Consider the following 26,225-nt stretch of genomic DNA (forward strand, 5'->3'; position numbering starts at 1 on the left):
ATCTCGCCCGTGTGAAAGGGGCCTTAGAGAGGTGATCTTCTGGAATATATCCTAAATGCTGGATAAGTTCTTGTGCAGTTAGACAAATGCACCTCATGAATATTCCCACATAATGATGAAACCAATCAGTCTGTACATTCTGCCGCTGTCGTACTGAAATATGGAAGCCGTCTACTGCACTGCTGACCATAGCTTGTGGCCCTATGTAAATGACACAACTGAGGGGCCACGTCGCTGTGTGACGAACAGAACATGTGCAGGTAGGCTACTTTCACACTAGCGTTCGGGGCTCCGCTTGTGAGTTCCGTTTGAAGGGGCTCACAAGCGGCCCCGAACGGATCCGTCCAGCCCTAATGCATTCTGAATGGATGCGGATCCGCTCAGAATGCATCAGTCTGGCTCCGTTTGTCCTCCGCTCCGCTCAGCAGGCGGACACCTGAACGCAGCTTGCAGCGTTCAGGTGTCCGCCTGGCCGTGCGGAGGCAAACGGATCCGTCCAGACTTACAATGTAAGTCAATGGGGACGGATCCGTTTGAAGTTGACACAGTATGGCTCAATTTTCAAACGGATCCGTCTCCCATTGACTTTCAATGTAAAGTCAAAACGGATCCGTTTGCATTATCATGAACAAAAAAAAATAAAAAATTTTGTTCATGGTAATGCAAACGGATCCGTTCTGAACGGATCTAAGCGTTTGCATTATAGGTGCGGATCCGTCTGGGCACATACCAGACGGATCCGACCTAAACGCAGGTGTGAAAGTAGCCTAAGATGATTTCGTCAGTGTCATCGGGTCTGATGCTGAAGAGCAGGGACTGGAGCCACATTTCATACTCTTTAATTAATAAGTATTCAGTTCCAGTAAGCTGTAAAAGACATGGGCCCCTGTAGGGGTTATGGTCTGGTTCCTATGAGATTGCGGCTGCGGAGTTTCCACTACTGCTGTGCACGCAGGACAATGGTTTACAGACCGGCTGTACACTGCAGGACTGCTCTCTAGAGGCGGCCTTTGTGCTTCTTGGTGGTCTAATCCCTTCATCCAGGGTTTCAACCTGAATCTTCTTAATTAGGGGATCAAAGTGAGGTGCAGCAGATCTGTCGAGGACATTCTGCCCAGAAGTGGGGCCTTATCTCCTGCTATGGGATTATTCCACAATAGTTGGGCTCTTTTAATTGCTTTCAAGCATGCAGAGCATTTTTACTCCTGATCCCTTTCTCATCCGGATCCCAGGGAACCTCTCTCCGTAGAGGACTCTCCTCAGAAAGCAGATTGGGGGGAATGAGCATCCGGTCTGGCTCCTCTTCCCTGGATCATGAACTTCCACCTCTGTCTTTCAGGCACTTTATCCGGTGGTTATTGACCGGGGCTTCTATCCGGCTACACCAGGACAAGACCATGCTAATCCAGCATCATCTTTACAGCACATTAACCGTTTAGCCATAAGCGTGCTTTCACAACTGTCATTTGGTAATGATCCATTCATTTCCTGACCCATTATGTTACTCCAGACCCCTTATCCCATTGCAGAGTGGGCTTGCGTGTTGAAAACATCCAGTAATGTGTGACCCCCACCATAATATTGATTTCCATCACTGTCCATGCCTGGAGACCTGTTCTACATCACTGATTCATCATGTTTGCTGGTGGGGATTTCCTAGTCCGGAAATGAAAGGCAGGTTCTGGAAGAAAGTCAGATTTTTGTCTGATAAGATCTTGCAGAATGTTGTCTTGAGTTGCTGGTCTGGGCCGCGGCCCTCCTCAGCTGTGCTGTTGGCTAATTCTTCATAGTGCAGACAGCCGAGGAGGTGTATGCAGGTGTCTGACGGGCCCTGTGATGTCTGCACACAACTCAAACTAGCATCCAGATGTTTCCAGCAGCTGCTGGGCTTTACATTGGAATGATCTTCAGCTTGTCAATGATTAATTCATTAGTAAGCTGAGATCTAGGGCTGTATCACTAGACCTTGCAGCACAGAGGTGGGAGCAATCTCTACACTACACCAAAATGCCAGGGACAAGGTCATGCCGAGGAGAGCCAAATGTATGAGCTGCACCTGGCGATGGGACAGCACGGAGGGGGGGGCTTGGGATTGGCCCTCTGTAGGGAGAGGAGAGGTGTGAGGTGCATGTGGGAAGCCGTCTGCTGGAAGAAAGCAGTAAAAAAAATCCCATACCGCACGGTAAGTTTCTCCTTTACAGTACAACGCTTTAGGTGATGGATGGCACAGCAATGAAATAAAAAACACAAGTGGTGCTCCCGTAAGGGCCCATAGCAGGAGTGTGTCCCCCTCGCCCCTTAATCTTAAACCACTACAGGAGATGTTCACCTGCCAAGGTCCTGCTATTAAGCTCAACTTTTAGGCTGGGTTTACATGTTGCATACATTTTTTTTTTTGCAAGACTGCATTGTAAAAACTGTGCGGCTTTATTGGAATCTACTGCATTTTGGCAGTGCGGTCATCTCCCACATGGTTTTTACACTTATTTAGCCTGTGTCACTTGTAAAGACCATTTTTATTCAGTTATTTATTTATTTTACCACAATCTGCCGATATAGAACCCAAAATCGAATCCAAAGCTTGTGAAGAATGCATTCGCAGAAAAGGAACTATGCTTGGCTTCTCTTCTGTGGCGCTGTCCAATCACAGTGGAGCGCGTCACCGCCAGGCGTGAGCAGTTTTTTCTCAATGACGCGCTCTGCTGTGGTTGGACAGCGCCACAGGCAGATAGAAGAGACGTCCACCGAGGAAAGCTGATGTCTCCTCCTCCCTGTTCTGATGCTATTAATTAGCACACAGGGGGCCTAAACAGAACGAGCCTCATGGTTGACCTGTGACAGCATTACCTTCTCTGTAGCTAGTTTACTTTTCCTGCCGTTTTCTCCAGGGGGGCACATTGTGTATGGATGGTGGCCTTCCACCGGGTGGTTTCCTCCAATTGATGCCTGATACATAGAATCATATGAGGAAAATGTGTGCATCAAATTAAACGACTCATGGACTTTTCTTTTTTAAATTTTATTTTATTTTATTAAAATACAAGTAAAACATTGGCTAACTGAAGCACCATATTGTGAAGCGTTTGGGTTCTGGTAGTCTTTAGTTGTGGAGAACATGAGTCAAGAAGCCACCGGGTCTGAAGGGGAGGACAAAAACACCTGCCAGGTCAGCAATGATGTGACTCCATCCAGGCACCAACAGAGAGCTTGTCTCTTTCAATGGTTCCCTTCATACCCACATCATAGCCTCTCTAGCCAGCAGGATCCATTGCCTGGTGTTCCTGTGTCACCTCGCAGGTCACCTTTGGCTTGTCACTCATGGTCTATTTCCCTGTGTATGTTGATGGGTAACATGTAGGCTGGCACAGGATGAGATCCATGCAGGGCACAGAGCCGTGTGCCAGTGGCCACTTGCTGGTGCATTATATGAAACAAGATTATGTGGTACTGCACAGAGCGAAATAATGAAATTGGATAATTATAAAAAAAGATATAAAATACACATATGTCAAATAGAAAAACATCAACATAAGGAGAAGAAATGAGCAGTGACGTGGCACTGACCTCCAGGGCTGAGGAGTCGGAGGCAATTTTGGGTACCTGGAGTCGGCAAAAAATGAACCGACTCCTAGTTTAAATGTCCCAATTCACAAAAAGTTATAATTAATTACCGTTTTTTTCGCCCTATAAGACGCACCTAGGTTTTTGAGGAGGAAAATAAGAAAAAAAAAATTTGAACCAAAAGGTGTGCTTTTGGTGGGTTTTGAACTAATGGTGGTCTGTGGGTGGCACTGTTATGGGGGGGGATCTGTGGGTGGCACTGTTATGGGGGGGATCTGTGGGTGGCACTGTTATGGGGGGGATCTGTGGGTGGCACTGTTATGGGGGGGATCTGTGGGTGGCACTGTTATGGGGGGGATCTGTGGATGGCACTGTTATGGGGGGGATCTGTGGATGGCACTGTTATAGGGGGATTTGTGGATGGCACTGTTATGGGAGGGATCTGTGGATGGCACTGTTATGGGGGGGATCTGTGGATGGCACTGTTATGGGGGGATCTGTGGATGGCACTGTTATGGGGGGATCTGTGGGTGGCACTGTTATGGGGGGGATCTGTGGGTGGCACTGTTATGGGGGGGATCTGTGGGTGGCACTGTTATGGGGGCATCTGTGGGTGGCACTGATATGGGGGCATCTGTGGGTGGCACTGATATGGGGGCATCTGTGGGTGGCACTGATATGGGGGCATCTGTGGGTGGCACTGTTATGGGGGCATCTGTGGGTGGCACTGTTATGGGGGATCATTGTGGGGGCATCTGTGGATGACACATATATAGCATCTTATCTTATGTGTCATCCACAGATCCCCCCCATAACAGTGTCCCTGTGTAGTGAATGGGGGCCGGCATCTGTTTCTGTAATGGCAGCGGGGCCCGATGCCTGCTTCATTCATAAAGCAGGCGGCCCAGGCGCGTGACTTAGTGAGCTACGCTACGAGCGCCCGCCCGGCCTCCTGATGCCAAGAAGTTAGTAGTAAGTAGTACAGCGCTAGATTAAGATGATTGGAATACTTTAACAATACCCACAAGTTAGATATGATTATACTACAGTGAGCGGGGCCCGGGGTAGAATACAGTGACTGCATCGGGCCCCGCTGCCATTACAGATGCTGGCCCCCAGCCCCTCCTCCCTCTCAGCCTATTCACAGGATGGTTGCAGCATTCACCCCACTTTTGCAAAAAAATACGGTACTTCTCTACTGTAAGAATAAAGGCCAATGCACGCAGTGCGTCACGTTACCGCAAAACGAACACGTTAAGTGACCATGAAGAAGCTTTTCATCTGCTTCACTATATGGCATGCAACGCACAGTTAAGGAGCGGCAATTCTTATACTTTCCATTGTGTTGTGCTCCGCTGTTACAGGGAACGCAACGCCCATGGGTAACCTCGCCGCTCACTGATAACTGATCAAGTAAATGTTTATTGCCGGACTAGACACTTGTATCAGTGACGGGAATGGATGGTCAATAGTTCAAGACTGAAGCTGTAAACCATCTGACAAACTGCTGTCCTTCAGCTGAGGCTATGACACCTTGTAACCTCAGATTGTAGCTTAACCTTTAAACATGACTATGGGATTCTACTAAGGAAATCAGGTTTTACAATAAATGCCCCTGCCCCGATCCCCCCACTGCCCGATCTTCAGCAGAAGATCCGCACACAAAGGAGAAGGCAGCAGCTCCTGGCCAGTAGTTCTGTGGTAATGACACGTATGTGGCCTTTCTTTCCTTCAAGGAATGTATAAAATACATTTGCATATTAAATACAGGAGTCGGAAGTACCAAAAACGGAGGAGTCGGAGTCGGACCATTTATCTACCGACTCCACAGCCCTGCTGACCTCACTGGTTGCCAAATATCAAGACACTTTTGGTGATCACAGCATAAAAGGTTCAAGTGACATCTAAAAGTTGTATAAAAATGTAAGTAAGAAAATACATCCATGTGAACATGCCCTTTGATTCCAGGCACAAAAGAGAATTGTTTCCCACCAGTCCTGCACATATAAAACAGGTTTTCATATTTGCCACATGCTGGCCGGTGACCACAGGTGTGGAATGAAATCCCTGGTGTGATGGGAAACATTAGAGGAAGCGTCAATCAGGAGCCGACATGTCGTTATGCTACAGTACAACAGAATATCAATACAATATATATAGTACAGCATGTAAGCAATGGCGTGTATCACCAGGCGGCATGCAAGAAGGCACAAGTGCTATATCCCTGGATGGAAACCGTATGCACTGAGGTTCATGTACAGTAAATGCACGATCTGCAGCAGTCACATCATAGAATGAGGCAGCGTGAGGCGATCAGTCCTACATTACATTCACACCTTCATATTCTGTCTGGAAGGAGGCAGAACCCTTTGTCTGCCAATTATCTGCAAACATGGGGAGAGCAATGCACAGCATGGAGGTGCAGGGCTGCGGAGCTGGCAGGTCATCCCTTCTGTGACCCACCGCACTCGGGTCACCGTCTTCTATCCACACCTCTTCTCTTGCATGCATTGATGAGGTATTCATGATGATGCTCTCAAACTAGAAGGATTTAATATTATCTGAATGGCTTGTGGGGGTTACTGTGCCCTCCACGCCTTGATCGGGCTCCCCTTACACAGATTTACTGAGGTTATGGCCAGGAGGCATGCCCTCACATACCCTTCTTATCCTTCTTCTTCAGTTTAAGTCCTGTGCCCCTCTGTCACCCAGGAGCAGCTTTACAATAATGGGGGTCTGCAGAGGTCTTGTGTCATTTCCATCTAATTCCTATTGAAGATCTTTCTGGTTTTAGAACATTTTTCTTGTCTACCGCAATATAATTGAGTGTAGAATTGGATGACACATGAGCGTTTGGTATATATTTACTGCTCATCCTGTTATTACAGCTAAATATATAAAAAAGTGACTGCATCCAACCACCTTAAAGGCAAAGTACATCCAATATATGTCCCCTCTTCCTTGTGTAGAATTCCCCCTGTTGGACTCTATGTAGAAACACCCCGCTAATAGACGCCCATAATATCCCTAAATAGATGCCACCAAATATTAACATACACCCTACTGAGGGGCATTTATCCAGGTGTTTACCCCACTGTCATAAATTATGGTGCGTTCTGGGCTTAGCGGGAGGGGGTGTGGCCTCCTGGGGCCCGACGTGTTTACTATCATTTATGCCATTACATTTTTGGCGCATTCTTCACCGACAAACTTTATACGAAGATTGGCGTTTGAAATGCCTTAGTATATCGGCATCAGCTTATTTCTTAGTATGTGATTTATAATTAGTGGTACAGCCTCCCTGTGAGCCGCGGTTCCTATGGGTAAGATATATCCGCTTGTTCTTCGTACTAGTGAAGCCCCACTCTGTTCTGTGATGGTCCAGTATCGGGCCATCTTCTTGCAGGACCTATTAGGACGTCTTCACACACGGTGGTCCCTTCACCTGAATGGGGCTTGTAGAAATCCATGGGCTTCCCGCCAAAGCAACCCCATCCAGATGAAAGGAAGTTATTTTCAGAAGAAAATCTACCTTGTGTGAATGCCTCCCTATTCACTGCAGGATTTGGATAATAGTAACTGCCTGTAGTCTCTTTAAGGCTTGTTTCACATTTGTGTTAAGCAGATCCTGCAGGCTGTTCCTCATCCGGATCCGTGAATACTGGGCGTTACCGCGTGCTGCCAAGGTTCCTTCCAGCCCCATTCACTATAATGGGGACCGGTGGAGATTTGGCCACAACCCAGCAAATATGCAAGGAGTGGCTGGAGAAGTGTGATATTACATTCCTACCTCCAGCTCCATGAGACCAGTATCACTTGCATACACAATGGTGCCACATCCAGCTATGATAACAAAACGTAAAACAGAAAAACTTTCAAAATGTGCGTATAGAAGTTCTCCAGTCCCAGAATATTTTTTCTCTCGGAGACGCTGCATATTGTCCTTCCCCTGTTCTCGCCATCACTCCATCCTGGCAGGATGTTTACATGCAGAACTCCCAGCATGCTCTGCTCTGTACTGGGTTCACCTGCCACAATGTTCCCTCTGCACCTCCCGCTGCCTTGTAGATAGGTGGAGCAAGTCCTCTGACGCTTACACAGCAAAGTATGATGGAAACCGGTAGTTCTGCTGGGATGCAGTGATGGCATGAAAAGCAGCAGAATATGTGGCGTCTGGGTACACTGGGCAGGTAAAAATAATGAATTAGGGGACTGGAGAAATCCCTCAATGCAGCAGCTCTGCGGCTCCGTTACTGTGGAGTTTCAATGACCCTGTAAAGGAAGCATGACAAGGTGGCGATGGGTGTTGTTTCAGGATGTGACAGAATGTAGTGTGTTTTGGTCTGATGTGTGAGCCAGGCCTTTGAGGTCCTCGGAGCCCCATGTGCGGTGTGAGCCCGCAGGACCAGACGCAGGCCATTAGTGAAGTGTTAGTCTTCATTCTCCATGTCACCTGTCAAAACCTTGCCTAAAGCTGGTGCCTAATTGGTGCTGGAAATGTCATCTTGTGGGGATCAGAGCACATGGGAGGCATATTTATGCTTCTGTGCCTACAGGTTCCACACCCTCCTCCAAGATAAAATGAAGAACCAACAGTATGGAAGGTGCAGATTACATCAGTTTCCATGCAGCTGTCCCCTCGTTGAGGTAACTGTGTCATTTGTGGATACTGCCGACTCATGATAATGCAATAAATTATGTTAAGAAAAGAAGAAAAAAAAACTAAAATGAGCTACACCTGCCGAGTGAAACACTGGAATCTCGGTAATAAATACTCGACTGGAGGTGCTGTGCTGCTTCTCCCTAGTCTTCCCTGACGACATTTCTTTGCAAAATTTTCCCAGGAACATGGAAGAGCAAGCCGGCTCTACAGCAGCTGTCAGATGTGGGCTTTGTTTGATTTCTGACTTTCCCTTCTTGCTTTTCACCACACCCTCATCTTCCTATGTTCTGCCTATACTGTTGTGTATTGTTGTAGAGCAAGAGGGAACAGCGGTTTGAGGTCTGCCAGAGATTCGGGTCACGCTGAGGATAAGATCAGGCATCTGGATTGTGACTTTTTGTAGTGTGGTTGTTTTCATGGGTTCATTTCGAAAGTCTGTATTATAGTGTCAACAAGTGTTCCACGAGGATGATACGCTTGCTCGTCCTTAGGAGTGGTTTCTCCAGGCCCAGCCGGGTCCTTGTATCCATTCAGCCTCTGTTTCCAAATGTCTGCTCCAGCCACCGCCTCACTTCTTGGAGTTTATAGAAGAAAGGTCCTTTACCTCCGAGGTATACAATTTTTTGCCTTTGTACAATGCATACCCTTTCGAAGGAGACACCGTAGGCTACGTTGGCATTATTGTCCATGCAGTCTGCCACCACCTGGCACTGTTGGGGGAGGGAGTATTCTTCCATGAGTTTGTTAGCTGCAGCACATCGATCTTCTTGGTTTCTGTGTTTTTTTACTTCATATGAACCCACACCAGGAGCAGCAGCCCAGCCATCTGAGGGATGAGCCTCATCAATGTAGACCAAGAGGAAGTCGGCTACATTGGAGAACTCCTCCACCAGCTTGCTGAAGGCTGGCAGCTGGCTTATAAAGGGGGGTCAGGTGGCTGAACCAAAATTGACAACCAGAGGGCGCTCGGAGCTGGCAAAGTCAAGAAGGTTACATGGCGTCTCAAGTTTTGCTGGCGTGCTACTTGTTTTCTTGCTGGACACATGGATAACATTGGAGTTTGGTGCATCTCCGCCTAATTTTACCTATACAGTGAGAAGTGAGAATAGTTAATAAACAAATATAAGAACAAACATTAAGTGCACATAACAGTCACGACCATTGTGTCTTCTCTGCACATAAAAACATATAATGAAAGCGTTCCCAAACTAACTCCTAGTTCTTCATTGATCTTCTATCCTTATTCTCAAGATTTAGGCAAGGAAGATGTTTTAACCTGATGTGTCACCGGACAATCCTAAGGTACCTTACATGGCGCAGTTGTACCTCGTGAAAGGCTTCAGGAAAGGGGCTTTATTTACAAGAACAAGGGTCTCTAACCGTAGACATCCAAAGAGGAGGATTGTTGAGTGTGCAGTAGCACCCATGGGCACCATTCAGTAAGTGGGCAGCTAGTGGATTTATTAATACAAAGGGGACCGTGCTGTGAATCTGATGGGCCCTCAGACTGTGATGACCATGCTGCTCCTGGCCCTGCAGCGTTGTGACCTAGCACACAGCGCTGGACTGGGTCCTATTGCTCTCAATACAATCTATACAACTGCCATCTGAGTCCTGATATCCAAGTGGCGAGGCGGTACCAATGGCTACATCACCTCTATAGTGCCCTTGTGTCTTGGTAATAATTATCCTATGGGTGGTTGTTAGAGGCAGTGTGGGGTAGTACAAGTGACCTTTTAGGGTCCACCCTCCCCTTTTATCTGTGTGTGTGAATACTATACAGACACACACAGTGGTACACAGCGCGTACGCTGATCCGGTATCATACTTTTGTATTATCATACTGTGTGTGTCATACATGTGTTTTTTATATCCTGTGAAATTGTCCCCTGAGGAACAATTAATAATTGGGAAATGCTTTGGGATTAGTATAATTGGCGGTAGATCCCTGGATGTCTCACCTCATAGCTGATTCCCTCCTCTGTGGGATACCCAGGGGGTCACTCCAAGATATTTTATCTGTGACCTGTGGGTTTTCTACACCCCCTTTTTTCTTTGTGTTTTGTTTTGTGTACCTTACTGCATTATTGTAGGCATATCCGTCTCCATAGTGGGACATAAGTGGTGTTTCCACATGTAGATAGACATGTCACACGTGTATGACAGGACATAAGCCTCACACCAGCTGGTCTCCCATTTCTGACTTTAGGCTTGTTGGTGCACATAGGGAACTATACTTCTGCATCTTCCTGTCTGGATTATGATTTATTTTACTTGTTACTTTTTGTTTTGCTTTTTAATCTCCTTTCTTGTTATATTTAAAGCCTTGTAGATTCAGATAAGCTTCACTTTATGCTGAGTTAAATCCTTGTTTGAGGTAGGTGCAGAGCCTGACCCTTTCAGCATTAATCTACACGAACCTTTTGCTCCTGAGCTAGAGTTAATCAGTGCTGATGTGATTATTGCAGAGCCAGCAGTATATGGGACCCGCACGCCAAGACAGCCGAGCAGAGGCGATAAAAGCTATACGTGTAGAGCGCTGAGAAAAGTGGTACGGATCTATAGACAGTATATGGGCCCCACACTCCACGCACCGACACAGCCGAGCAGAGGGGATGAAAGCCGTAAGTGTAGAGCGCTCAGAGCAGTGGTACGGATCTATAGACAGTATATGGGCCCCACACTCCACGCACCGACACAGCCGAGCAGAGGGGATGAAAGCCGTAAGTGTAGAGCGTTCAGAGCAGTGGTACGGATCTATAGACAGTATATGGGACCCGCACTCCACGCACCGACACAGCCGAGCAGAGGGAATGAAAATCGTAAGTGTAGAGCGCTCAGAGCAGTGGTACGGATCTATAGACAGTATATGGGCCCCGCACTCCACTCACCGACACAGCCGAGCAGAGGGGATGAAAGCCGTAAGTGTAGAGCGCTCAGAGCAGTGGTACGGATCTATAGACAGTATATGGGCCCCGCACTCCACGCACCGACACAGCCGAGCAGAGGCCATGAAAGCCGTAAGTGTAGAGCGCTCAGAGCAGTGGTACGGATCTATAGACAGTATATGGGACCCGCACTCCACGCACCGACACAGCCGAGCAGAGGGGATGAAAGCCGTAAGTGTAGAGCGCTCAGAGCAGTGGTACGGATCTATAGACAGTATATGGGACCTGCACTCCACGCACTGACACAGCCGAGCAGAGGGGATGAAAGCCGTAAGTGTAGAGCGCTCAGAGCAGTGGTACGGATTTATAGACAGTATATGGGCCCCACACTCCACGCACCGACACAGCCGAGCAGAGGGGATGAAAGCCGTAAGTGTAGAGCGCTCAGAGCAGTGGTACGGATCTATAGACAGTATATGGGCCCCGCACTCCACGCACCGACACAGCCGAGCAGAGGCCATGAAAGCCGTAAGTAAAGAGCGCTCAGAGCAGTGGTACGGATCTATAGACGGTATATGGGACCCGCACTCCACGCACCGACACAGCCGAGCAGAGGCCATGAAAGCCGTAAGTAAAGAGCGCTCAGAGCAGTGGTACGGATCTATAGACAGTATATGGGCCCCGCACTCCACTCACCGACACAGCCGAGCAGAGGCCATGAAAGCCGTAAGTGTAGAGCGCTCAGAGCAGTGGTACGGATCTATAGACAGTATATGGGCCCCGCACTCCACGCACCGACACAGCCGAGCAGAGGGAATGAAAATCGTAAGTGTAGAGCGCTCAGAGCAGTGGTACGGATCTATAGACAGTATATGGGCCCCGCACTCCACACACCGACACAGCCGAGCAGAGGGAATGAAAATCGTAAGTGTAGAGCGCTCAGAGCAGTGGTACGGATCTATAGACAGTATATGGGCCCCGCACTCCACTCACCGACACAGCCGAGCAGAGGGGATGAAAGCCATAAGTGTAGAGTGCTCAGAGCAGTGGTACGGATCTATAGACCGTATATGGGACCCGCACTCCATGCACCGACACAGCCGAGCAGAGGGGATGAAAGCCGTAAGTGTAGAGCGCTCAGAGCAGTGGTTCGGATCTATAGACAATATATGGGACCTGCACTCCACTCACCGACACAGCCGAGCAGAGGGGATGAAAGCCGTAAGTGTAGAGCGCTCAGAGCAGTGGTACGGATCTATAGACAGTATATGGGCCCCGCACTCCACGCACCGACACAGCCGAGCAGAGGGGATGAAAGTCGTAAGTGTAGAGCGCTCAGAGCAGTGGTACGGATCTATAGACGGTATATGGGCCCCGCACTCCACGCACCGACACAGCCGAGCAGAGGGGATGAAAGCCGTAAGTGTAGAGCGCTCAGAGCAGTGGTACGGATCTATAGACGGTATATGGGCCCCGCACTCCACGCACCGACACAGCCGAGCAGAGGGGATGAAAGCCGTAAGTGTAGAGCGCTCAGAGCAGTGGTTCGGATCTATAGACGGTATATGGGACCTGCACTCCACGCACTGACACAGCCGAGCAGAGGCCATGAAAGCCGTAAGTGTAGAGCGCTCAGAGCAGTGGTACGGATCTATAGACGGTATATGGGCCCCGCACTCCACGCACCGACACAGCCGAGCAGAGGGGATGAAAGTCGTAAGTGTAGAGCGCTCAGAGCAGTGGTACGGATCTATAGACAGTATATGGGACCTGCACTCCACGCACTGACACAGCCGAGCAGAGGGGATGAAAGCCGTAAGTGTAGAGCGCTCAGAGCAGTGGTACGGATTTATAGACAGTATATGGGCCCCACACTCCACGCACCGACACAGCCGAGCAGAGGGGATGAAAGCCGTAAGTGTAGAGCGCTCAGAGCAGTGGTACGGATCTATAGACAGTATATGGGCCCCACACTCCACGCACCGACACAGCCGAGCAGAGGGGATGAAAGCCGTAAGTGTAGAGCGATCAGAGCAGTGGTATGGATCTATAGACGGTATATGGGCCCCGCACTCCACGCACCGACACAGCCGAGCAGAGGCCATGAAAGCCGTAAGTGTAGAGCGCTCAGAGCAGTGGTACGGATCTATAGACAGTATATGGGCCCCACACTCCACGCACTGACACAGCCGAGCAGAGGGGATGAAAGCCGTAAGTGTAGAGCGCTCAGAGCAGTGGTACGGATCTATAGACAGTATATGGGCCCCGCACTCCACGCACCGACACAGCCGAGCAGAGGGGATGAAAGCCGTAAGTGTAGAGTGCTCAGAGCAGTGGTACGGATCTATAGACAGTATATGGGCCCCGCACTCCACGCACCGACACAGCCGAGCAGAGGGGATGAAAGCCATAAGTGTAGAGCGTTCAGAGCAGTGGTACGGATCTATAGACAGTATATGGGCCCCGCACTCCACGCACCGACACAGCCGAGCAGAGGGGATGAAAGCCGTAAGTGTAGAGCGCTCAGAGCAGTGGTACGGATCTATAGACAGTATATGGGACCTGCACTCCACGCACCGACACAGCCGAGCAGAGGGGATGAAAGCCGTAAGTGTAGAGCGCTCAGAGCAGTGGTACGGATCTATAGACAGTATATGGGCCCCGCACTCCACACACCGACACACCCGAGCAGAGGGGATGAAAGTCGTAAGTGTAGAGCGCTCAGAGCAGTGGTACGGATCTATAGACTGTATATGGGCCCCGCACTCCACGCACCGACACAGCCGAGCAGAGGGGATGAAAGCCGTAAGTGTAGAGCGCTCAGAGCAGTGGTACGGATCTATAGACAGTATATGAGACCTGCACTCCACGCACCGACACAGCCGAGCAGAGGGGATGAAAGCCGTAAGTGTAGAGCGCTCAGAGCAGTGGTACGGATCTATAGACGGTATATGGGCCCCGCACTCCACGCACTGACACAGCCGAGCAGAGGGGATGAAAGCTGTAAGTGTAGAGCGCTCAGAGCAGTGGTACGGATCTATAGACAGTATATGGGCCCCGCACTTCACGCACCGACACAGCCGAGCAGAGGGGATGAAAGCCGTAAGTGTAGAGCGCTCAGAGCAGTGGTACGGATCTATAGACAGTATATGGGCCCCACACTCCACGCACCGACACAGCCGAGCAGAGGGGATGAAAGCCGTTAGTGTAGAGCGCTCAGAGCAGTGGTACGGATCTATAGACAGTATATGGGCCCCGCACTTCACGCACCGACACAGCCGAGCAGAGGGGATGAAAGCCGTAAGTGTAGAGCGCTCAGAGCAGTGGTACGGATCTATAGACAGTATATGGGCCCCACACTCCACGCACCGACACAGCCGAGCAGAGGGGATGAAAGCCGTTAGTGTAGAGCGCTCAGAGCAGTGGTACGGATCTATAGACAATATATGGGACCTGCACTCCACGCACCGACACAGCCGAGCAGAGGGGATGAAAGCCGTAAGTGTAGAGCGCTCAGAGCAGTGGTACGGATCTATAGACAGTATATGGGCCCCGCACTCCACGCACCGACACAGCCGAGCAGAGGGGATGAAAGCCGTAAGTGTAGAGCGCTCAGAGCAGTGGTACGGATCTATAGACAGTATATGAGACCTGCACTCCACGCACTGACACAGCCGAGCAGAGGGGATGAAAGCCGTAAGTGTAGAGCGCTCAGAGCAGTGGTACGGATCTATAGACAGTATATGGGCCCCGCACTTCACGCACCGACACAGCCGAGCAGAGGGGATGAAAGCCGTAAGTGTAGAGCGCTCAGAGCAGTGGTACGGATCTATAGACAGTATATGGGCCCCACACTCCACGCACCGACACAGCCGAGCAGAGGGGATGAAAGCCGTTAGTGTAGAGCGCTCAGAGCAGTGGTACGGATCTATAGACAATATATGGGACCTGCACTCCACGCACCGACACAGCCGAGCAGAGGGGATGAAAGCCGTAAGTGTAGAGCGCTCAGAGCAGTGGTACGGATCTATAGACAGTATATGGGCCCCGCACTCCACGCACCGACACAGCCGAGCAGAGGGGATGAAAGCCGTAAGTGTAGAGCGCTCAGAGCAGTGGTACGGATCTATAGACAGTATATGAGACCTGCACTCCACGCACTGACACAGCCGAGCAGAGGCCATGAAAGCCGTAAGTGTAGAGCGCTCAGAGCAGTGGTACGGATCTATAGACGGTATATGGGCCCCGCACTCCACGCACTGACACAGCCGAGCAGAGGGGATGAAAGCCGTAAGTGTAGAGCGCTCAGAGCAGTGGTACGGATCTATAGACAGTATATGGGCCCCGCACTCCACGCACCGACACAGCCGAGCAGAGGGGATGAAAGCCATAAGTGTAGAGCGCTCAGAGCAGTGTTACGGATCTATAGACGGTATATGGGCCCCGCACTCCACGCACCGACACAGCCGAGCAGAGGGGATGAAAGCCGTAAGTGTAGAGCGCTCAGAGCAGTGTTACGGATCTATAGACGGTATATGGGCCCCGCACTCCACGCACCGACACAGCCGAGCAGAGGGGATGAAAGCCATAAGTGTAGAGCGTTCAGAGCAGTGGTACGGATCTATAGACAGTATATGGGCCCCACACTCCACGCACCGACACAGCCGAGCAGAGGGGATGAAAGCCGTAAGTGTAGAGCGCTCAGAGCAGTGGTTCGGATCTATAGACGGTATATGGGCCCCGCACTCCACGCACCGACACAGCCGAGCAGAGGGGATGAAAGCCGTAAGTGTAGAGCGCTCAGAGCAGTGGTTCGGATCTATAGACAGTATATGGGACCTGCACTCCACGCACCGACACAGCCGAGCAGAGGGGATGAAAGCCGTAAGTGTAGAGCGCTCAGAGCAGTGGTACGGATCTATAGACAGTATATGGGCCCCGCACTCCACGCACCGACACAGCCGAGCAGAGGGGATGAAAGCCGTAAGTGTAGAGCGCTCAGAGCAGTGGTACGGATCTATAGACAGTATATGGGCCCCGCACTCCACGCACCGACACAGCCGAGCAGAGGGGATGAAAGCCGTAAGTGTAGAGCGCTCAGAGCAGTGGTACGGATCTATAGACAGTATATGGGCCCCGCACTCCACGCACCGACACAGCCGAGCAGAGGGGATGAAAGCCGTAAGTGTAGAGCGCTCAGAGCAGTTGGACGGATCTATAGACAGTATATGGGACCTGCACTCCACGCACCAACACAGCCGAGCAGAGGCCATGAAAGCCGTAAGTGTAGATCGCTCAGAGCAGTGGTACGGATCTATAGACAGTATATGGGACCCGCACTCCACGCACCGACACAGCCGAGCAGAGGGGATGAAAGCCGTAAGTGTAGAGCGCTCAGAGCAGTGGTACGGATCTATAGACAGTATATGGGACCCGCACTCCACGCACCGACACAGCCGAGCAGAGGGGATGAAAGCCATAAGTGTAGAGCGCTCAGAGCAGTGGTACGGATCTATAGACAGTATATGGGACCTTGCACTCCACGCACCGACACAGCCGAGCAGAGGCCATGAAAGCCGTAAGTGTAGAGCGCTCAGAGCAGTGGTACGGATCTATAGACAGTATATGGGCCCCGCACTCCACGCACCGACACAGCCGAGCAGAGGGGATGAAAGCCATAAGTGTAGAGTGCTCAGAGCAGTGTTACGGATCTATAGACGGTATATGGGCCCCGCACTCCACGCACCGACACAGCCGAGCAGAGGGGATGAAAGCCATAAGTGTAGAGCGTTCAGAGCAGTGGTACGGATCTATAGACAGTATATGGGCCCCGCACTCCACGCACCGACACAGCCGAGCAGAGGGGATGAAAGCCGTAAGTGTAGAGCGCTCAGAGCAGTGGTTCGGATCTATAGACAGTATATGGGCCCCACACTCCACGCACCGACACAGCCGAGCAGAGGGGATGAAAGCCGTAAGTGTAGAGCGCTCAGAGCAGTGGTTCGGATCTATAGACGGTATATGGGCCCCGCACTCCACGCACCGACACAGCCGAGCAGAGGGGATGAAAGCCGTAAGTGTAGAGCGCTCAGAGCAGTGGTTCGGATCTATAGACAGTATATGGGACCTGCACTCCACGCACCGACACAGCCGAGCAGAGGGGATGAAAGCCGTAAGTGTAGAGCGCTCAGAGCAGTGGTACGGATCTATAGACAGTATATGGGCCCCGCACTCCACGCACCGACACAGCCGAGCAGAGGGGATGAAAGCCGTAAGTGTAGAGCGCTCAGAGCAGTGGTACGGATCTATAGACAGTATATGGGCCCCGCACTCCACGCACCGACACAGCCGAGCAGAGGGGATGAAAGCCGTAAGTGTAGAGCGCTCAGAGCAGTGGTACGGATCTATAGACAGTATATGGGCCCCGCACTCCACGCACCGACACAGCCGAGCAGAGGGGATGAAAGCCGTAAGTGTAGAGCGCTCAGAGCAGTTGGACGGAGCCATACAAAGTATGTAAGTCACATAAGGGGTCTTGCTACACTATTGTTTTAGTTAGACATTTGTCAGCAGGGTTGCTGTTTGACTCCTGGGTCCTGCCGCCTACTAGGGCAGTGCCGCTTTGTCACCGCATTGCGCTGCGCCTTTTTGTCAGAGTAGATCCCACTCTCAGGGGCGACCTTGGCGCGGTGAGTGGGCTTATGCCTTTTGATCATAATGTACACTAATGCCTCTGGTACAGCATGCAGTATGGGGGGCTGTACACTTCAACATGGCGCTGAGAAGCGAGTTTGATTACATAAAAGCATAGCATTGTGGATGTGCGATCCAGTTCTGTTTTTCTCCCCCTGGCGCACTATTTTTTTATGCCAAAAACTGGTGTAGTGGTGTGAACCCCATTGCCGTCTGAAGCAGAAAACCAGCAGAATTCAGAGTGCAGCTCTGAGTGTGCCTAATGCTGGCTGAGAGCAGTGCAGCTTGTGAAGTTACTGAAGATTATATGAAGATGAAAAGTGTGATCTTGTTCAGCAGCAGAGCTTTGAATTACCCCGGAGCGGCCGGACAGACTTAATTACCACCTACTAAACCTAAAGAAAGCTGCAATGTGCTGGAGATAATTGCCGTATATTTGACGCGACAAATGATTAGGTTTCCACCCTGCGATATGAGAATGGGTGGAAGGGCTTAGTGTCACAGGAAAGCATCTGTCACACAATAGGTTAATATATTACTGAAATCAAGCCAGGAATATCAGCTAGTAAATTCACATCATTAGTGGGGAGGAGAAGCCCCCTAAATCTGTCTGTGCACCTGGCTTCTCCCAGGCAAACTCTTACCGTCACACTGGAGGAGTTTGCTGCCTCCTTACTACTTTCTGGAACCAAAGCGATACCATACTTATTACTCCGAGTGTCGTATGGAAAGAGTGCCCCCGTAGCTGTATTACGGTCTACCGTTATGATGCTGGGTTTTGCCAGTGATATGCAGTTATCCTGTGGTAGCTAACCTGGAGAATAAAAATGGCAGACCTTGCTGAAGAATGTAATCTGCCGTCTTCCCTACGGAAGCGCCTTACGTGAAAAACCGCACAACACCAAGTGTCAAAAAAGCTGGAGAATAGACTGAGCCTAATCCTGAAGACATGGTCCTTCCTCTTCACAGAGGATCTTCCAGGTCGTTTCCCTCAGGTCTCACTCCCGTTGTTGGGTTCCGTGTCCGTTGTTCAGTTTTCCGTGATTTTCTGCGGACCCATTGACGGAAAATGCACCGTTTGTCATCCGCGTCCGTGATCAGTGTTTCCAGTCCGTGAAAAAAATATGACCTGTGCAATTTTTTTTCACTGACAACGGTTCGCGGACCCATCCAAGTCAATGGGTCCGTGAAAAAACACGGAGGCACACAAGATTGTCATCCGCGTCCGTGATCCGTGTCCGTTTTTTTCCTATCATTTTCAAGGCAAACTTGACTTAGATTATTTTTTATCACTTTTCATGTCTGGTGATCATCCAAAAATCAAGGAAGACACACGGAAACTGATAACGGAACCCCGTTTTGTGGACCATGAAAAAAATACTGTCGTGTGCATGAGGCCTTAGCCAAGCCTTTCTCTCATTCTGGACCTGTTTACAGAGAGGCAGACTAAAGGCGGTCATACACGTTATGACAATGGCAGACATTTGTAATGCGCTTTTCTCCCAGGTACTCAATGCGCAGGTGGCCGGGCGACTTCCTAGGATGTCAATGGCTCAACCTCAACACACATGGCACACTAGGGTCAATTTCCTAGGAGGCCAATGTGCCAATTATTGGAGTGTCGGAGGACACCGGAGTCCCCAGAGAACACCCATGTAAACAAGGGGAGAACATGCAACCTCCGTGCAGAAGCTGTTTCTGATCGGATTTGAAATCAGAACCCCAGTGCTGCTAACCACTGAGCCACCCTGCTGCATTAGAAGTAGATCGTTCAGCCAATGCAAGCATACACCCTTCACTCCATATTGGCCGTTCCGGTCATGTTGACTCCGGGCGATGGACAAACTTTCTTACTGGGAACAGCCTTTCAGGGATCTTTCCTATTGAACAAAGTCTGACTCACTTTGAGGTTATAACCGTCCGTAGTCAGCAAAAGAGATTGCTCATTAATTTTAATCCTTTAGACGATCATTTTGGTTGAAATCTGTCTTTTTGATCAGTTTTTAAGACTAATGTCTGTGTAAGCCGAAGTTTAGATTCAAGATCACTCAATGGGTTGACTGGATCTGAACATTATGTGTCAAGCCTGCCTTCCTCTTTGCCCGTATAGCATGTCAATTCAAGCCTGGCCAGCCTTCTGATGGTTTCCTACAAGACATGGTAATTATCCAGCCGCAGGTTACTGTCCTGCCAGCACTCTATGAATCCTAAATCCAAAAGGGAAGAGATAACTGTCTGGAGGTCTGAAAATGTATTCTGAATTGCTTAAAATCCACAAAGAGTTGAATGAAATACGATGGTCTGGTTCAGCTCCAAGAAACATAAACTACGCGGAGGCATCATTGCTAGAAGGAGTAATCTAGGGACCTGTGTATTCCATGGAGGTTAATGAAGAGCGCATCCAGACCTAAATAACCATTCTCTTTTATATGCCCACAATGGCCGATTGTCATATGGTTCGTCCACAAGTAACCTGCACGCAGACAAGGCTAAAAAAACAACATATTCAATTATGTATTAGGAAGTGCCGGCCATCTTTGCTAAATGTTGTAGAACTACTATATGTTAGTGATGGGGATTTTTTATTTTTTTTTATCCCATAACATTTTTTACAATGGTTGCAAGGTGACCCTATGGAAACAATGGGGATCTTTTAACAAAGAGCAGTGTTTTACGCCACTATTTGATATTCCCCGCACCACTGGAGGATGCACTTAATTTATGAGGAGGCTTTGTTATTAGGAGCCATGTGAATGTACTGGGGCAAATGGCTCTGCCCACATCTCGTCCTGCCCTCATCGGCACCTTTTTTTAGAAACCGTTGAGGGAAGTGGATAAACGCTACTTGCAAATTTAGACACATCGGCATTAAAAACTTTTCAAACCATAGGGGGTCTTAATAAATTGCCCCCATTGAGTTCAGGTAAGGCAGCAGATTTAGAGCGGCCTCCATTAACTGGGGAGCGACCAGAAGACGAACCTGGTGCCCTCCGTATCAGCTCCTGGTCTCCTGTCATCAGGATGGCCGCACCACTTCTCAGACTACCTGGGCACACTGTGCGACTGGTAGTCCAAGACACTTCCTGCTGTCCTTGGATTGGTCACATGAGCAGAGCTGGCCAATCCAAGAGCAGGGCTGGACCAGCAGGAAGTGTCCGGACTACTACTGTATCGGGTAGTCTGAGAAACGGGGACAGAAGAGGCGCTGGTGAACCTGCAGATGAGGAGGAGGAGGGCGCCAAGTAAGTGTTCAGTTTGTTCCCCAGTTTATACGGACTTTTCTTACCTTGAACAGGAGGGTTGCATTAACAGAAAATGGTCTGAGGTCTGTATCAGAAGATGGACCCATGTGTGTATCTGCTGTTTGGAGAAGATTTTACTTTTGATATACAGTATATAGACATTGATGGAGTGTGTGGGGGGGGGTAGACCTTGACTGGCATGCAACCTAAAGATGCCGTGTACTGCTACCTGTAGGAGGACTAGTCAGGTTTACTTGTGGACAGCACCATGCCAATGTGGGTGTGAGTACAGGGCGGATTGGATTTCTGGCCTGTGCAGCACATGTGCGGTTCGGAGACTGCATTCACTTGGAGAGCATCCTGCTCCACATCTGTTTTATTTGCATGTGTTATTATACAGCTTGTTTTTGTAGAAGGCCGTCCATTGGTTTGTTCTGTACTGTCCGGTTATCTTTATTCCGAACGTATGTTCCCCAGACGTCCTCAGTTTACGTTACGAACTCTGTAAATAACGGCAATTTAAAGGAAATGAAGCATGTGCAATGTGTAACAGCAGGGCGACCAGCACAATCCTCAGCTTTATTTATCTCATTGTCCCTGACCACAGGAACGTCCACATGAATAGTGCAGGCGCTGAGTACATTGCTTCTTGGCAGATGAGCCGCTTAGTTTTGCTTTCCCACTGTTTCCAGGGTTTGCCTGGTGTAGGCGCTCCCCAGGTTCTGCTTAGTGGATGAGCTCCCAGCTCTGTCCGGGGTGACTCAGTCATCAGCTGCTCGGTCCTGACCCCAGAGCATGGCCAAACCCTTTCCATCTGACTCTGCTTTCTTGGCTGGAGAGCCCCGTTCTGTTCTCATGCTTCACACCAGCTTTGGAAATCTTTTGTGAGAAAAGCACTTAAAAGTTTACGGCATCGTAAACACCAAAGCCATTGGCACTCGCCATTTCTTGCTCATTTTTTCCTTATGTCTTGTTTTCCTGTGTCCTGACATTGTGGACAGCACTTTAAGCTGCATTAAGCTTTTCGGGATGGGAAGCATTCCTTCCCGACAGTCGGCTGCTCTATCAGTGGAGGTGAAGTGCTGTATTTACATGCAGCGATCTCCTCCACAGTACGAGGATGAGGGATCGCTGCTGCTGCTGCTATCACTTGTCCTCATACATAAACATTGCTCCTGGGCAGCCGATCACTGGTGTCCGCACCTCCGGTCATCGGGTGATCTGCGGCAGATCAGTGTTAGATTCTGTCTGATGTAGACAGAGGGCAGCCCTATCATGAAGCTGCATTATTTCTGCATTGCTTTAGACCTGATCTCACTTCTAGGCTTTCTGCGGTATGTTTTTTCTGTTCTGACAGAAGCTTCCATAGATTTTTCTTCAAGGTGTCTCTGAATTGCCTCATTTCTATTATTTATATATATATAAAAAAGTTAATTCTACAAGTATATGTCACTGGAATGAGCTACTGCATCACGTTGGTGGCCACTGAATGGAAATGTCAGATCTGGAATAGTTCCGTTCGCTGTCTGATTCCCGATCTCCAGCGGGGTGGCCTTCTCGATGTGATCATTGCTCAATTACAGATCACTTCACGTATGACAGCAGGATCCCTGCCTGGACCTGATGATAAAGTATGGGGCAGGTTGCCTTAAGAGCGATGGCGCTGGCTAAGCATTTTCCATAACTGCTATCCTTTCAATAGAAGACGATGACTCTGCGGCCAGAGGTTTCCTTTTTCCATAGCTCCCCTCCAAGTTTCACGGCTCCGTACAGTGAGCGGCTCGCGCTGCCAGAGAGCGCAGTCTCCTTCCCATTGACTCCAGACCGGGTGACCCTTCATTTGTGTCCTTTGTCATCATGTGTTGACCGAGACTTGCCCGGTTATTTGGGAGTTTAGGAGCTTTGTTTTTTTATAATTTCCTTTCTTGAGCTGAATAATGTATATTCCAGAAACATATTTTGGCAATCTAATATTCCAGGCTCAGCACAGAGTCCAAGACAGCGACCAAGAAAGTATAAACTGGAACGGAGATTAGAACCCGGAGCTACTGGTGCTCGTTCCCAGACCACATAATGAGCTGGAAATATTTCCTCTGTACCAGAGAAACACCTGTATCCCTTCTCTGGGATTTATATATATGTATTGGGACCAAGTCATAAAAAGCTGTACTGTTTGTCTTGGTGCAGTATTACATTTGTTTTACAAGTGCCAAGCAGCCTGTACCTCTGCATCTGTAACCGAACGGAAACCAATCTGGTAACGGAGTGTACCCTGAACCACATGTTCTCTCTATCTGTCGGGATTTAGACATTTCTGCATAGAAGTCTTAGAGGTTTTTTTTGCACACATTCAGCACTAATGCAAAGCAGACGGATCTGCCCAAGGGGAGCTCTTGTTCAGCTGGCAGGTTCAGCACGGTTTAGTCATCCCCTGGAGACGCTCTGGATCTCACCCATTAATGAAGGCCAAGAGATTACTGGAGAACCCCAGAAAAAGTCAAGTAAAAGCGCCTGCATCTCCACCCATTATGTGCAGAGTTTGTTTTCTCTTATTCAGCGAATACGTTGTAAAAAGTGGTGCGGTATTATCTATTCACGTGTGCCCCTTCCCTTCTACCAGTAGGTGTGCTGAATGGCACTAGACTGCAAGCCTGGCACGCGTGGCACCGCAGCATGGGCGGAGACCTGTGGCGCTGGCATGGTATGCCACATCAGCTTGTGGTATTGATCCACCTACTCCATAGAGTGATGCTATGCCAGGGGAGAGACACAGAAAGCCGGGCCAGCAGCATAGCTGGAGCCATACCGTGCCATCATTAACCCATTACTGCACAGCTGCTTCATATAACGTAGCGCCTGCACTATACGGATATACAGTCTGCCTGGACTTTCTGTCCTCTCATTCACCTCCAGGAGCCAGTCTACGTTTTTAATTAGCCAGTATTTTACAATAGGAATTGCCATAGAGAAGAGCTGACCACACTTCTGGATGCTTCAGCTGATGGGTGTTAGGAGCCTGCGTCCATCTCTCTCACTTCTCTATCAGACAGGAGTCTTGTGTGGAAGGTCTCTGATGGTCCATTCATTGGTATAAAGGTGCAGTATTTCCAGTAATGATTGGCCAAGCATCTGCTCCCAGCAGAGGGCAGTATTGAGGCATCATGCCCCTCATGCCAGCTACAGGTGATCCGGGCATGAGGAGCGCACGTCGCCCTCTAGACCTTTAGCCTGCAGGACACGGCTTGAGGCTCTTATCAGCTTGGTTTGTTTCCAGCACCTTTTAATAAGGCCTTTGACGAGCTGACACAATGGAATATCTAGGAGCTGCTCTTTTTCCTGTTACATATTATGCAAAAAAGCCTATTAACCTCTGAATGACCCGCTTCGATAGTGACAAGAAATCATGGCCGAGGCTGCTCTGTGCTGCTTGCATTGTGTGCATTTCCCAAGCCAAGACTCGGTTAACACTTTGCAGCCTTTCCAGAGCAGCAGTAATGATCAGCGTCAGTGGTCCTGCAGACAGCCCCAGATGTGTGAGATACGGAGCTTCTGCTGGGTGCACTGCTCTTATCAGATCACCAGCAGCTTCCCTGAGGAGCGCACAATCCCCTCCAAGGTGAGACGGTACAATCAGCACGTTCACCTCCAGATTGTCACCCCTCTCAGTGCTGCAAATCCTAAATATGAATCCAGATTTCTCAACTCCTGCACTCCAAAATTCTGCCTTTAAAAACCCACAAGATAGGTTGTTGTTGTTTTTTGCATTAAAAAAATGTACGTTTTGCTATTTTACACCACTCTCTCATGTTTTAAAGAAGTGTTTAACTATAAATGAGGTATATGCCAGATTTAAGAAATTAAAAACTGTCGCAAAGTGTTCCAGATTTCACTCTATTGGGGGCATTAAAACTGGAGTAAGATCGTTAGAAATATTTAAAGAAGTGACATTTAATAAATGTGCCACAAATAATGACAGCGCAGATGCCAGGAAAGCCGACTTTAGAAATTCCCCTTATGATAAATCCCCCCCACCATATGTATTCTCAGTGGAAAGCATGGCTCAGCTCTAAGTACACTTGCCCTTTAAAAGTGGCGCCAGTCATACCTGCTTGTAGGCATCCAATAGGAAGCTGTTCCAGACGCAGCGCAGACCTTCTGGGGTGAGCATCCGACGCCATTGACTCTGGTTGGATTTGGAGCGGTTCAGTTGCAGGAGCACGTGTTTTACCAACACAACAGAGTCGTAGAGAGCCAAGAAGAGGCAGTTAGACACGAACCCAGGCAGGATCTGCAGGGTGATCAGCAGGTCCACACTCAGCAGACCCATGGCTCTGCCCTTAAAGATGCCCCTTTCTATCTGCCTTCTTCATTCAGCCGTGCAGAGGGGGCAGGAGCCGGGACTGATGAGCTTTTAATTGATGCCTTTTACTATGAATGAAATGTTTGCACTGGGAAGTTGGACTGTGCTAAACAGGTGTCTGCACTACGGCTGTACTTACAGGGGAGCGCCAGGCAGCGGCTGCTCAGCTTCAGCTGCTTCCTCTCATTGCTTGGGAATTATCGAAAGAAAAAAGTTTCTGAAGTTTGAAGAACCAGGTGGATTTTTTTTTTTAGCTGGAAGAATGTAAAAGGCGCTTTCTCCCCATACTACCTCTGGCTCCCTCTGCCTCTCCGCCTGTGTCTCTCAGCTATCTCTTATTGTCCCCAGGTTTCCCCTCTGGCTCCCTCCCCTTTCTGTAGCCCTTTTATACAGTCCCAGGCTAATTGCTGCAATAAGAGAAATGAAAAACCCTAATCTTGCCTGTGATCTGTTCTTTGACGTCAGGGTAGGAGAGGGCATTAGTTTGGCTGGGGATGCTCTGAATAGGAAAGGAGCCGCTCAAAAACTTGCAAGGCGGGACTTTGTTATTAAAGGAGAGAATAGAACTCCTCCCTTCATCCATCTCTCAGCTTCTCACAACTTCTCAGGCAGCTGACATTCCTTACCTCGCGACCGTTGGGTGGAGAGAGTCACCTATGTGGCGGCAGCACTCCTGGACCTTGGACCCTCATATCCCTGCACGCCACTCCTTCACTGCTGGAGCACAGTCTGATCACTAAGCCCCTCTGTCCCGCACCGTCCCCTCAGCAATCCTGTGCTTAAGTTTTTCACAACTTGCCTTCTAGACTCACATCTGT

The 26,225-nt window shown here is 49.4% G+C and overlaps 1 protein-coding gene across 2 annotated transcripts; it reads right to left on the reverse strand.

Annotated features, from left to right (window-relative positions):
* Positions 1–2,965: 2,965 nt before the first annotated feature.
* DIO2 (iodothyronine deiodinase 2) lies at positions 2,966–26,025 on the reverse strand. Of its 2 annotated transcripts, XR_005774829.1 has the most exons (3): positions 25,153–26,025; positions 5,403–9,309; positions 2,966–3,564 (listed from the first exon to the last, which is right to left on the reverse strand). XR_005774829.1 is itself a non-coding variant. In XM_040411932.1 (2 exons), exons 1-2 carry the CDS (start codon positions 25,372–25,374, stop codon positions 8,755–8,757), a joined length of 777 nt encoding a protein of 258 aa, XP_040267866.1. In that variant the 5' UTR covers positions 25,375–26,025; the 3' UTR covers positions 5,340–8,754. The 2 variants fall into 2 exon arrangements, 1 of the variants encoding a protein (XP_040267866.1); XM_040411932.1 differs by lacking the exon at positions 2,966–3,564 and having other exon boundaries at positions 5,340–9,309.
* Between the last annotated feature and the right edge of the window lie 200 nt (positions 26,026–26,225).

The sequence above is a fragment of the Bufo bufo genome, chromosome 11, assembly GCF_905171765.1.
Source record: "Bufo bufo chromosome 11, aBufBuf1.1, whole genome shotgun sequence".
In the NCBI taxonomy this organism is placed as follows: domain Eukaryota; kingdom Metazoa; phylum Chordata; class Amphibia; order Anura; family Bufonidae; genus Bufo; species Bufo bufo.